A 14,453-nucleotide genomic window follows, 5' to 3' on the forward strand; every position below is an offset into this window, starting at 1 on the left:
ATCTGGCCTCCCTTCCCGCCAGCCTGGGAGCGCCCACACCGGTGACAGGGCGTCCCCACGGCGCCCTCTCGCGGAGCAACGGTGTCCTTGCCTTGAGGGCCTGGTTTTATTATTCAGAGTAAGGGGCTCATCCGAAGTTACAGCTGATCACATATTTCACTAAACGCTTCTAAAAATTACTCATTATCTCATTTTCAATCCTTGTGACTATGAGGCTTGGTCTTTACCATCTAAGATGCTACCTGGTGGGCTCCTGGGTTCAGAGAGCCGCTTTCACGGGAGTCCACGGCCACGCTGGTGCCGTGGGGAGGACAGGCCTCCCTGGCGCACAGGTCAACCGTCCTCTCTGAGTCTGATTCTCCCTCTGCAGACTCAGAGAGACTGCCTGAAATCACCGTTCTGTGCAGGCCCCAGCCCACCTTCCCCAGCTGGGTGTGCTGACGATGCTGGGCCGGGGGGGTGTCAGGCAATTCCACCGGGAGATCTGCCAATTTGGCATAAGGATTATTTTGAGCTGAAAGTAATCGGGAATCAGCAGGTTGGGAAAAGTTCTTGCCTTCCCCTTATCTGCCTGAAAGCCGGGCATCAGTCTTCCTTTGAGAGAGGTGCCCCTTTGTACCAGCAAAAGGAGATTGTTGTCACGAGATTGGGGGTCACACCAAGGGGAATCTGCATCAACAGACCTTCCTAAAATAATCCTTATCTTCCATCAGTCCCCCATACATTTTAGTCACTTCCCCACAATTTATGGCCCTTTCTTAAAATGACACTAAGCCCCCAAGCCGAGCTGCTTCTTTGAGTTTTTGCTGCTTTTTTTGTGAAGCTCCCATGCATGTAAAAGTATTAACATCAATAAAAATGGTATGCCTGTTCTCCTGCTACTCTGTCTTTGCCTGTTTAATTTGCAGGTCCCCAGGCAATGAACATAAGAGGATACATTTTCCCTCTCCTTAAACCCCAGGTGTGGAGTCGATTGTGACAAGGGCAGGAGGTGGGTCAGCAGCTTTTGCTCTGCCCTCCAGGGGCACATCTTGCCGCTGGCTCAACCCTTGAATGTTCCCACTTTAATCCGGTTCGGCAGCCTTAGCCGTGGTGCCCCACAAATGGCCAAAGACAAGAAACCAAACGTACAAAGAGCCCGGTGCACACTCGGCCCCACGTCGTCTTGACTTTCAAGTGGCTTGATGTGCTCCGTGAAATCCAAGCCGCTTTATCCTCAGAACCCCCGGTACCAGCGGTGGTGGTGAGCGAGGAGCCACGACGTTTCTTCTCCTAGAGCACAAGGGATCTATTCAACAAACTCACCGCTGCAGGACAAAAAACTATTCTTGTATCAGATCAACGGAGGGAACGGGTCCAAGGGCAAAGACAATTTGAGGCTTATGTCCTGTTTCCCGTGCAAAAGTGAGCCCCGAGGGGGGACCCTGGGTGGGACATGACAGGCACCTGCGAAGATGCAGAGTTTCCAACGCTTCTGCAGCTCGGGGGTGGGCCTGGGAACCCACAGGTGGACGAGCACCCCCGGGGGGTTCTGCTGCACAGGGCTGCCCACATTCCAGAAGCACTCGACGGCGTCCGCAAGATTCAGTAGCGCATGCCATTAAAACTACCAGGGGCACAAGGTCAGACTCAGTGGTAAAGGAGAATAAACATACATTTTCCAGGGTGTGGCCCACTCAGACCCCCCCTGGCCCCCATGCTTACTAGCTCGTAGGTGTGTACGGACACCGCACATGCGTTTGGCATCCTGAACTGTTCTTTGAAATAGAACATTAAGAAAGAGTCATTATTTATGCAGTTAACTCCACGGTCAACATGTAACGCAACTCACAATGAATAACATCGTTTTTACCATGTAATACTAGTCCTCTTACAGCTCCCAGGATCAGGCCAGGCTGCCCAAGCTTCTACAGAAGGCCTGGCTGGCCCCTGTGCCCACTACCATCCTTTGTCTCCTGGAAACTGGGTCTTCAGATCTGGACGTTCGATAATCTCCTCGTCCAGAACAGACAGGTGCTGTGTCCAGACATACTCTGCGTGCTTAGGGGCCTGTTCTTTATAAACTCTGTGCAATACACGATTTATGTGGGAAAAGAAAGCCCTTCAAGAAAAGAAAGCCCTCACACTTGACTTTCCCTGGAAAATTCTGGTATTTTCATTAGGAAATGCCATCCGGTGTAATCATATATATATTTTTTAATTTTTTTGGAACTCATTTATTTAATTAAGAGGATCCCTGAGTGGTTATTTTATTCCAGAAGCTCTTCTCAGTATTAGCCAAACTTCTTCTCTAAAGCAATTTGCAGTGAACGTAATACATACTGATTATGTGTTACCTACTTTCCTATGACCAATGTAAGATGAGATAATGTCAAAAACAATGATTTTGGGGGGCACCTGGGTGGCTCAGTCGGTGAAGCATCTGCCTTGGGCTCAGGTCATGATCCCAGGGTCCTGGATCAAGCCCGGCATCGGGCTCCTTGCTCAGCGGGGAGTCTGATTCTCCCTCTGCCCCTCCCCCCACTTGCATGCACACTCTCAAATAAATAAAATCTTTTAAAAAAAGCCAAAAAAGCAATGATTTTCTTGGGCATCATTTTAGCAGAAGTTCTGCTTCCTTCCGCCCCCCACCCCCCAGCCGCCGTGCAGAGGAAATGTTTTCCCCTAATGCAGGGAGCGGCAGGAGAGGACTTCTATCTCCTCGCTGCTGGACTCTGGGGCCAGCCCTGTTCCAGCGACCCCAGGACCGGCGACATAAATGTGTTCCCGTCCTGTTGCTGCCTCTGACCTCCTATGGTTCCGGGGCTCCTGTGAGGTCCTGTCCTGCAGGTGCCACACCTTCCTTGATGAGGCACCAGGGAGAGATTTTTTAAAACGTCCGATAAAACAGTATGCAACAGTCAGTGTGTTTTGGTGTATTTTTACCAAACAACTCAGCAGAATATATGCTGTTTTCATTTACATTAGATGCGTGCTACAGTTTTCAAGTGAAATACTTTTTCATAAAGACTGAAATTCAAAATTGCTTGCAAGATGAATAAAAGGATTTTAAGAGATTATAATAAGTTTTTTTCCTGTGAAGATCGCTGGGTCTGATTCTTCAGTCTCTAGATAAACAGGGAATTTGAGAATTAAATAGACGTGGAACATATTTTATTTTTTGTGGCTAAGGGGAAATATATCATGGGGCGAGGGCTGAATCATAACGAATGAACAAATAGGAAATTCCACCAGAGAAACGGAAATTGTTTAAAAAAGTAACCAAGTGATTGAATCCTTATTTATTTGAGAGAGAGAGAGTGTGCGAGAGATCACAAGCAGGGGGAGGGGCAGAGGGAGAAGCAGACTCCCCGCCGAGCAGGAGCCCGATGCGGGGCTCGACCCAGGACCCCGAGATCATGACCTGAGCCGAAGGCAGACACTTACTTCACTGACAGAGCCACCCAGGCGCCCCGTATCATTTACTGAATACAGTACACTGCATTGCCTGGTAAATGATGTTCTTCTGACACCAAGCACCTAAAAAAAAAGGGCAAAAAGTATTTATTGACCATCTTTGCATACATTTCCTTAAATGCACATGGTGCCCTGTGAGAGAGATGTTGTTGTGTTCGTTGTTCACAGATAAGGAAACTGAGGTGCAGAAAAACAGGTGTCCAAGGTCACCAGCTGCTACCCTACTTTCACCAGTTCCTTATGCATCCTTCCGGGGATATTTATGCGTGTACAAGAAAACACGCCTAGGTTTTTGTTTTAGGAAAAGAGTAGTCTTTCCTCCTGTGGGTCTCCTGTGCTCTCACGTGACTTCCACACTCACAACACCTCTGATACCAGGCGTGTGGGGTTTCCCCCACAGCAGGTGATTCTGCAACACCAGCTCTGTGCTCTTGGATTTCTGACCCAGTTCTGACCCTGTCTCCCCAGAGATAGCGCCAGATCCCACAGGGTAAGGGCTCAGTCCCGTGAATCTGCCCCACTTCAGATGCCAATGGAAAGTAGTAGGTCCCCTGGCTACCCACAGCTCCCGTTTGACTTGGCTACAGATCAGAGGTTCCCATGACCTCTTTCCCCTTGGATTCAGTGATTTGCTGGAAATGCTCACAGAACTCAGGGAAACGCTTGCTCACATTTACCGGTTTATTAAAGGACATGATAGAGGCCACAGGTGAGCAGCCAGAGGAAGAGGTGAGCAGGGCGAGGTCTGGGAGGGTCCTGAGCACGGGAGCTTCTGTCCCTGTGGAGTTGGGGTGCGTCACCCGCCCCGGGTGGATGTGTTCACCAGCCCGGAAACCCCCAATCCCCGACTACTGTGGTTTTATGGAGGTGTCCCTGCAAGGGCATGATTGATTATTAACTGCTTCCGGCTCATCTCCCCTCTCTGGGGAGCGGGGGTCGGGGCTGAAAACCCCAAGCTTCCAGTCCTGGCTCCGTCTTTCTGCAGATCAGAGCCCAGCCGGGAGCCAGCCAGGAGCCCACCCAGAGTCCCCTCGATAGGACCAACGAGGCTCCCGGTGTTCTGGCCACTTCGGAGTTTGCAGGGGTTTCAGGAGCAGTGTGCTGGGAACAGAGATGAAGACCAAATACAACTTTCTTACTGTAAATCCCAAGGTCACAGTTTTCTCCCTGCTCTTTTGTACACGAGCGATAGTGTACGATTCCAACATTCCTGCACATTGATTCTTGTTGTTGTCTGTTCGTTGAACATTAACCCTTGCAGAGGATTTCATGTGGTTGCGTAAGGACCTTCCCTGTTCTTTCATAGCTTTACGGTTTACGACGTAAGGATGTGCCACAATTTAACAAGCCTGCTCTTGATGGTATCGTAAGTTGGTCCTGGTCTTTTCTATTGTCAGAGTTGTGGAGTGAATACCATTATGCATGCGGGCATCACTGTAAAGCCAGGCCGTAGTTCCTTTTGATGACCTCTCGCCTTATTTTTGGAGCACCTGGTGGAGCCCAGGATATTTAACACATTCGACCTTTGGTTTAGGTGCGTAGACAGCAGTCAGGAGCAGGTGTGCTGAGTCTGATCCAACAGACACACCTACTCGGATTGTCTCAAAAAAAAAAAAAAAAACAAAACCTTAAAGATCGGAAACAGAAGACGTTTCGTAAACTTTAATCCAGCAATTTTGGAGATGAGGGACCGCCTGTCATCATCAAAGTCAAACTGCCAAAGCACCACCGAGATTCGGCTGTGACCCAGGAGCCCGGGTGTCCGGAGGCAGGACTGGCTGGAAGCAGGGCTCCCACCTGGATGTGGTCGCTGCGGGAAGCAGCTCACAGGACGGCTCCCCAAGACGGATGGCGGCTCTCGTGGGGTCCCTCACATCACCCACTCGTCTTTAAGGAGACCAGGACAGAACATGGTGAAGGCCACTTAGCTCAGATTCCAGAAGGCAAATACGGGCTCGACGCATTGCCAGGTTCAGAGAAGGTCTCAGTCAAGCCTCTGGCACTCCACTCTGAGAAGGCCACCGTGGACCACCATGGAAATGACCGGCAGCGTCCCCCTGAGCATGTGAGTGAGCACAGTGCTCAGACAGTGGGCTCAGTGGTTGGGAATACAGGCTCTAGCTCCTGGTCCTTAACATCCCAGTTTTGGCTCAGGTTGACTCCGCTAAGAGGTGGAGCTGGGACTCTAGTTACGGAACTGTATCAGCTTCAGGATCCATTACTTCTCCTTATTTAACACATGTAGCTGCATAAAAATGGGACAATCCTGCAGCTAAGGAGTAGCAAATGATATTTATTTTCCAGGCTTACAAACTCAACGTGTTCTAAAGCTTACAAGAGGGGATTTTTGGTTTCAAAATAGATGTGCTTACAATATCTCTTATTCCTTGTCATACTTGGGAACGTCAGATAAATAGCCCATGTGTAATCCGCACTAAAGCTGGTGTGGGCTGTGTTGTGACTGAACGGCACGCTGCTGGTCATGACAACAGAATGCCCCCCGGCAGGTGGCCTGAGCCTTGCCTGGCACTGATGGAAGGTGGCATATACGCCTCACTGGGTCAGTCTGATGTGGATACACACACACCAGGCCTGCGTTTTAAAAAGCTCTGCTCAATAAACCCTTCTTAATGAAAATGTAGCTCTGGGCTTCTGGGGTTACACAGCGCCCTCCTTCTCAGGTTCAAAATGAGGAACATGGTCAGAGCGGGGAAGTGACATGTTCAAGGGTCATTGGCAGAAGGAGTAGAAGCCCCCCTGTCTACACCCCCTGTGACCCCAGGGCTCCTGCCGCACTTGTCGGCAGTTCATTCCAGCTTTTCGAAGGGCCTGGTGAAGTATGCTATGATCAAAAGCTCTTGTTCTGGGAATTTTGATGCTGAAGAGCCATCCTATGAAATCTGCTCCATTAAAATCACCACCTCCTTCCGGTGTGGGTGTATTACATATAATTTTGGACTACAGGTAAACTGGGACAAGTCAGGAGGAGAGATGGTGGGGTGGAAGCTTAGAAATGCCATCACCCAAAGAAGGGTCGAAGGAGCTGGAATAGTCAGCCTGGAGAATTCTTGGCAGAGAAAGGGCAGATGCTTTTAAATACGTAAAGGTAGCTCATGCGGAGGAAAAATCAGACTTATTCTGTATGGCCCAAGATGTAAACTAGCACCCAGGTGTGGAAACTACCAGAAGGTTTTTCCAGCACAGCAGCCCCAGGAAGGACTGCCTTGGGAGGTGATGAGCTCCCCGTCACTGGGCGTGTTCAAGCACTGGGCAACCTCTGTGGATGCTGCAGAAGATATTCACATCAGACAACCATTCAAGTTCCTTGCAATTGCAAGCATCGGATTCTCTTCAAAGGTATCTCAAAAACTCCAAAGTAAACCCATAGATTTAAAAACCACCCATATTGCTTCCCAAAGTTCTTTCATGCAAAATGAAATAAAGGGGAGAACTCTGGCACCACGTATACTCCGTGGCTAGAAAGTCTGAAGGAATAGAGCTATGAGCTGTACCTAAGCCGTCAGAAATGCACAGCGGTTAAAACTAATGATGTAATGTATGGTGATTAACATAACAATAAAAAAATTAAAAAAAAATTAAAACAACAACCAAAAAAAAAAAAAAGAAAAGAAATGCACAGCGGCACCATGAGGAACAAGATAACTGCGTGCCTTCCAGGGTCCTCAAGTGTGTTCATTTTTTGATCACTGGAATTCATAAATGTATAGTAATATTGCTTACGGTCACTTTCTATAATACCAGTGATATTGGTTTCCCTTTATGATGGTGATACAAAGCCTCCTTTTAAAATAATTATGCTTCCATGTAAAAATGAGTGCAGTTGAGGGAAAACACCAAAGTAACTTTACAGGTGGTGCGTGGCTGGGTCAGTAAGAAGTTGGTGCCAGAATGACTCAGGTTTGGGAAACACAGCTTTATTCCAACCGACGAAAATCTCAGAATCATGTAAAGCTTCAATGCCCCTTGCCTGAATATTTCTACTTTGTAAGCTTTGGTGGCATGCTTGCTAATTTAGCAGATTCTAAGCCCTGTGCTGGATGCTCCATTAATCCCTACCCACAGCCTGGTGCCAGACGCACGCGGAGTGTTTAGTGAGGATCAGTTGTTTCACACTTCCTCTGCTGGGCTCAGTCCTTTGCTGGCTTGCATGTGCAAAATAAGGTTTTTCTTTTTTTCAAATGCTTGTAATTACACTGGAACTCCAGAATACACAGCAAAGGAGAGTTCCTTCTCCTTCCTTCTTTCTTAAGCACATCGAGAGATGCAGCAGCGTTAGGCCTTCAGAGCGCGGACCACCAGCGGAGAGGGGCCGACGTCCCTTCACCCCGGAGCGGGTGCGCGGGGGAGGGTCTCAGGGCTCTCCCAGCGCCTCCACCCCGTGAGGGAGGGCGAGGGTTACCTCTGCTCACGGGTGCAGATACAACGGTGACCTACGATCATAACCCACAGAGCTGATTTCAGTCCTTCTGCCGATTCTACCGTTTCCAACAGTCCCAGGAAGCCTGCGGGTCTGCAAACTGGGGGCGCCCCCGGGGTGGGGCCTAGCGCCTGGCGGGCTTTCCAGGACGCCGCCCCCTTCTGTCGCCCAAGTGCGGGAGCCCCGCGCCCTCGGGAGCCGCACGACCCCAACCCGGCTCCCGCGCGCAGCCTCCGCCCGGACCGCACACAGACACGCGGGCTCCTCGACGGGATACCGACGCGGGGAAACGCCGCGCGCTCCTTAAGTAGCCCCTCCTTGGGGGGGCGGGGACATGAATATGCAACACCACCTCCCCTGCACGCCATTGGACAGGCGGCTGCTTAATATCCATGACGCTTTGCGGGTCTCCCGGGCGCTCCGACGCCTCGCGAGGCCTAGGGGCGGGCCTCACGAGGCCAGGCCTCCTCTGATTGGTTGTCCTTAGAGGGGAGGTGGCCTTCGATTGGCTGCTGTAAAGTGGTGACGCTGTCCATCACATGGGCGGGAGATTTGAACGCCCATTTTCTGGGTTTCCGGCTGTGAGGACGACGACCTGTCCGTATTTCTCCCCCACTGGGTAATTCCTTTCTTTTCTACCTGTGAGTGCTTCGCCAGTATTACAGCCCTAGCCCACATATCCCGAGCGTTGTCCTCTCATTCCATAGCCGGACAAGCTGCTCCCGACCCCCGACCCCTGACCCCGACCCCCAGCCCCCGACCCTCCCGACCGCAGCCGCCCCGGGCCTCTCGCACCTCCTCCCGCGGCGCCGGGTTGGTGGTCCGTGTCCAGGCCCAACCCGCTGAGCACCAGGGGCGCCGCGGCAGGGCCACGGCTAGACGCAGGGCCCCGCCCCGGGCTCGGGGCCGCGATCGCTGTCATCTGCCTGGTGTCCCCCGCGGGCGTGGGAGGTGGGGACCGCCGCGCCCCCAGTTCAGCGCCCGGGCTGCCGCGAGGCCGCAGGGTCGCGCCTGCGCAGAGCCGCCCGGCCGCGGCCCCGCCCCCTTCGCCCGGGTGACGCGTCCCCGGTTGCCACGGAGACGCGCGGTTTACCTGGTGGTTCTTCGGGAGCCGCTGGCGAACGTGTGGTCCGTGGTGAGTGCAGGCCGCCCAACCTCCGGCCCCGGCCTGGGCCCCGTGCCAGCCCCCGCCGGCCTCCTCTCCATCTCCCCGGGGGCTGCCTGGGTGCATTTTGAGCCCGCACCCGGAGGGACTCGGGAGCTGTGGGAAGGCGGGGGCCCTGAGGGCCGTGGGCGGGCAGCTGTCCCCGGAGGCTGCGTGCAGAGCAGGTGGGGGGGTGGTGGGGAGCAGGTGGGGCGGTGGTGGGGAGCAGGTGGGGTGGTGGGGAGCAGGTGGGACGGTGGGGAGCAGGGGCGGCGGTGGTCGGGAGCAGGGGCGGCGGTGGGGAGCAGGTGGGCACCCCCCCCCCCCGCCGCCGCAGGCCACCTTCTGGCTTTGCTCTGTCCTGTGGAGGGTTCATATCACCTGCGGAGTGGGCCCCATACCCAGCTCTGAGTGTACAGATGCCACGTATGTTCATCTTGAGGAAATGTGGCTGGTTCCTCGGTCCGCAGAATGTCCTAAAAGTGAACACTGCCTAGGCCCAGCCATTCTGATGAGTCATAAAAATATGTCCTTGTGGTCACCAAAAGACACACGTGAGAATAGCCCCGGAACCCAAATATCCATACATGGTAGAAGAGGCGGGTGAGCGCGGTGTCGTCACAGGGTCCCGCACAGAGACCCCGACCTGAAGACCGTGGCTACAGGGGCAACGGGGACGAATCTTACAGACGTGATGTTGAGTGGAGGGGGTCAGATGTGAGAGTGCACACTGGGCGAGTCCATTTACACCAAGTCCAAAAATACCAAAACTAACTCCTAGTGGTCGCACCGTGGGAGCGCAGGTGGAGGGCACTGACCAGAAGGGAGCCGAGGTGCCGGCTGCACGGATGGGTTCGTTTTGTGTACACATGATGGTTTATGCACCCTTGGGTGTGTATATCACACTTGAGTGAAAACAGACATAAAAAAGGACCAGTTGCTTTCGGTGAAACTCAACACATGTCTTTGTGACCAGGACTTTGGAAAACCAACATGGCCAAACTACTACAACCTCCACCCAAGTTCTTGCCCTCCGAGTGGCACCTCGCTAACAAGAACCAGTACCACAGAGCGGAGGCCCAGAGGTCCCGGTCCGAACGATTGGTGGCAGAGAGCCAGAGGCTTGTGGACGAGATTGAAAAGACCACAAGGAAGTCTCAAAGCGATGCAGAAAAGAAACTAGGTAGGATGCCCCACTTGCGACATTTGCGCCCCTCCCGGATGCCACAGCGAGGTGTAGCCACGCTGCCGTCTGTGTTCCGTGGTCAGGAGGGGCAGTGGAGTGTCTTGGAGTGCTGGGGGAAAACATGCATTTTTCAGGTTCTGTCTTTAAGCTCACTGCCCCAAGACAGACAGAGGATGGTAACCCAGCCTGCTTTCCAGGCTCCATCGTTCGTTTTCTTACGGATTTGATGCACTTACTGAGCATCTAAGACATGCCTGGGCTGCCCGGTCTCTCTGGACAATGAAGTGCAAACCCAGACCCTGCAGAAAGAGGTCCCAGTTAGCACGCTAGCCTTGTAGCCTCAAATATAATCAGGTGAGGGTCAGAGACACTTGAGGAGCACCTCCAGCATGACAGACACCCAGACAGACATGCACACACACACGGCAAAAGAAAAAAATACGCCATAAAATATTCAGGAAATTTGAAGAAGACGCTGCATCTAGGAAACAAGAGAATCTTGAAAAAGAACACTCAGGGAATAAGAAAGCATCCTTGGGAATTAAAAACGTGAGAGCACGTTTGTAAAAATCAAAAGAAGGGTTGAAAGAGAAAGTTGAAGAATCTCCAGGAAGTAGAGAAAAAAAGACAAAGAGGTGGATGGATAATAGGAGAGGAAGGGTAAGAATTAGGGGACCCACAGGGAGGCTCCTTATCTAACAGGGATTCCAGAGGGGTGCAGAAAAGAGGAAGAGAGGAAACCATCTGCGGAGGAATCCTAGGAAATCCCCTAGAGCCAAAGGGTCTGTTTCCAGCTTCTGGCATAATGATCGAGTGTTGCTGACACTAGGAAAACAGGGTAGAGACCCCTGAAAGCCTTTGGGGTCACACAGAGAATCGGGAATTCTCCACGCGAACTCTGGAGACTAGAGGACATGAAGCCACGTCATCAAAATTCTAAATGAAAATCACCTACAACCTAGAAATCGACACGTAGCCGAAGTCAAAACAATGAAGGCAGAATGAAGGCATTTTCAGACCTCAGGCTTTCACCTTGCATGCCCCCGTCTCTGAGGAGGGCGTGCTTCAGCAGGTGGAGGGGGAGGGAAGGAGCAGGTGACAGCTAGGAAGGGGGTGGTGGCAGGTGCAGGGTGAGGGGTTCTGGAACCGGGACCAGCACCAGCCAGCAGGAGGGCGGGCGGGAGGAGAAAGCGCTCCAGGGCAGAGGTCCTGGGAAGAAGCAAACCCAGCGGGTTCCTCGATGGGGCTGAAAATGCTGGGGTGTGTTTGTAGTTCTGTCAGAAAGTCCGAGGAAACATTAGTCATGAGTCTCTGGAAAGTGAAACAAAAACGTGCCTACTAGCCCCTCCGAAAACCAACAGAAAACTGTACATGAGGAGAAATTGATTGTAGGGCACCACGCGGCTCAGGTGCATATAGCGTTTACGCATTTATGGTCTTACAAACAAGCGTGGAGCTGTTCTGTGACAAAACGGCACACAGCCCTACAGGGAAGACCGAGGAACAGGAGCGTGTCGTCCGAGAGCAAATCCTGGCTTCCAGTCACAGGAAATTGGTAGATACCGTTTAAACTGATCATGAGTAAGTAGCAGTGTGAGCAAATTCCAGGAGAAATTCTGAAAGCATTTAAAAAGTGATTGCTCCCGGGGCGCCCGGGTGGCTCAGTCGGCTGAGCATTGGACTCTTGATTTCGGCTCAGGTCATGATCTCAGGGTCGTGGGCTCAAGCCCTGTGTTGGGCTCTGTGCTCAGTGGGGAGTCTGCTTGCGATTCTCTGCCCTCTGCCCCACCCTCCCCCCACCTCTAAAATAAATAAATAAATCTTAAAAAAAAAAAATGCACTGCTCCCAGAAAGCGGGAGTGGGTGGGGACGGGTCAGAGAACTGCAACATTGGCGCTGGTCGACTTTTCAAACAACATACATCTAGATCTTTGATAAAATTAAAAGGTATTAAAAACAGCAGGTGTTAAAGAATTAAAGTCAACCAGTGTGGACGATGTTTGCGTTAATTGGATGCTGACCTTGTAAGAAGAGATTCCTTCCCTCCCTCCTGCTGCCCCCACCCTGCCCTCCCCTAATCAGCACTTACAAGGTGGAAAGGGGCGCCAGGCAGCGAAGAACACAGCTGGGGTAGTTTGAGGATGGTCTTTACATTTCTGATCCCGGAGCTGGCGGCGCCCGGAGCGGACTGACCCACATGTAACGCCGTGTGCTTTCTCTGTGTGCCTCAGAACAGAGACTCGAGGAAGTCAGGTTCTGGAAGAAGGAGCAGGACGACAAGCTCGAGCAGCTGGTGTATGTCACGGAGGACCTGCTCACGTACCAGACCAGACTGGTGAAGGCGCTGGAGAGCATGAAGGAGCCCCTGCATATCACCCAGATGTGCCTGGAATACAGGTGGGAGTCGCTGTCGTGGGGGACCCGGTGCTGGGGGTAGAATCCAGCTGCGCTGGGGGCTGGGTCCCAACGAGGCCGGCGAGTGCGTGGTCTCTGGAGCCCGCTGTGCCGGGCAGGGAAGGAGCTCTTCACTACCTTACTTTAAATGTTAAGTTAGGACTAGGTTTGGCTGCAGAGACTCAGAAAACTGTAAAATAACACTGAATTTAAGTAGCGCCGTTCTTTCTCTCTCGGGGTTAGGGAGTCTGGAGGAAGTCAGTGTGGAGCTGGCATGGTGTGGGTCTCAGGGCTCTGCCACATGGGTTCACGCCCCCAGGTGACCTCGTGACTCCAGACGGCAGCCAGAGCTCCAGCCATTCCATCCATGCTCCAGCAAGTAGGAATAATTAGGGTTTGGTGTTCCCCATTCGCCCGTGCAGCCCATTGACCGGAGCTTAGTCACAGGGCCACACCAGCAGAAACTGGGAACTGGGTGTCTCTGTTTTGGGCAGGCAGAGCGGGTCCAGTTCCTAGAGGATAAGTCTGTGTCAGTACGCAGAGCCCCATGGAAGAACTTTGTAATCCAGAGAGCCCCATGCAAACGTACCTTTTTACCGTCATTTCCCTCCTTGAAGTCCTGTGAGCGGGCGATGCTCTCTGCTTGGAGGAGGCACTCAGGTCCCCATCCGTTTGCGGTCATGCCCCGAAACAGCCCCTCCACGTCCGGTGCCCGACATGTTGTGAGTGCCCGCCCTGGGGGGATGTGGACGTTGCATTGTTGTTTCATGGTAGAGCACGTTTCTGGGTTCAAGCCCTTGGCAAAAATCAGGACGAGGTCCTGTTTCCAGGAAAGAGACACATGTCTTCACAATTCTAAATCAAAAGGACATTTCCAATGAACAGATTAGAAGGAAAAGTCTTCCAGAATCATGGCCCAATGGAGGGGAAAAGTGCATCTGGCGTTTTTCTGACCAGATGACCAGGGGCCGATGGATCTTGCTTCCTTGGGTTTTGGGTATTTTGAAGTCTCACAGATACTGACTCATGCACATCCCCGACCACGCCATCCAGACGGTCGGGTCATAGTCTAACCCGTTGTCCAGGTAGCTCTACGTGGCTCGAGCACCCCTGCGTGCACTCGATGACCGGCCCCTTCCCCTTGGCCAGGGAGAAGCGGGTGGGCATTGACCTGGTGCACGATGAGGTGGAACAGGAGCTTGTGAAGGAGGCCGAGGTCATCCGCGGGGTGATGGCTCTTCTGACCCGCACCCTGGAGGAGGTGTCGGAGCAGATCAGGTGCAGCTCCCCGCGGCGTGTCCCAGAAGGAGGCTGGGTGGGAACACAACACGCGGCGTGAGCCCCACGTGACAGCCACCCGCCGGCTGTGGGGGGGACGGGTGGATTCACCCCGATGGTGAACTGGAGCCCTTTCCTGCCAGAGCTCGGACCGCTCCCATCAGCAGGGTCTTGAAGATCCAGGCCGGTTAGTTAAGCCGTCACCCAGCACCTGCAGTGTGTGTGGTGCTGGGGGCGGGCTGGAGGCGAGCAGGTGCTGCGTCCCACACCAGACCCAGTGCTGGCTCGGCGCTGGCTCGTTGCCCCCGGGAACCTGCGGGGCTGCCCGGCACTGCAGTGGGAGACCCCCCCTCCTCTGTCCTTCAGGCTGAACCGCTCGGCCAGGTACAACCTGGAGAAGGACTTGAAGGACAAGTTTGTGGCCCTGACCATTGACGACATCTGCCTCTCCCTCAACAACAACTCCCCGAATATCCACTACTCGGAGAAGGCTGTGAGGGTGGAGCCAAAGTGAGTGGGGCCCCCGTCCCTGGCCGTGAGGGTCCGGCCACGGTGAG

At 53.0% G+C, this 14,453-nt stretch overlaps 1 protein-coding gene across 1 annotated transcript in view; it reads left to right on the plus strand.

Moving 5' to 3' along the window:
* Positions 1-8,488: 8,488 nt before the first annotated feature.
* Positions 8,489-14,453, plus strand: part of TEKT1 (tektin 1) — a 13,308-nt gene continuing 7,343 nt past the window's right edge. The window contains exons 1-5 of the mRNA XM_021694797.1: positions 8,489-8,513; positions 10,015-10,221; positions 12,456-12,621; positions 13,768-13,896; positions 14,263-14,406. Of these exons, the coding sequence (XP_021550472.1) occupies positions 10,032-10,221; positions 12,456-12,621; positions 13,768-13,896; positions 14,263-14,406 (629 nt within the window). The 5' untranslated portion in view covers positions 8,489-8,513; positions 10,015-10,031. The remainder of the gene's footprint in view (positions 8,514-10,014; positions 10,222-12,455; positions 12,622-13,767; positions 13,897-14,262; positions 14,407-14,453) is intronic.

Source organism: Neomonachus schauinslandi, chromosome 15 (genome assembly GCF_002201575.2).
Source record: "Neomonachus schauinslandi chromosome 15, ASM220157v2, whole genome shotgun sequence".
Lineage (NCBI taxonomy): Eukaryota > Metazoa > Chordata > Mammalia > Carnivora > Phocidae > Neomonachus > Neomonachus schauinslandi.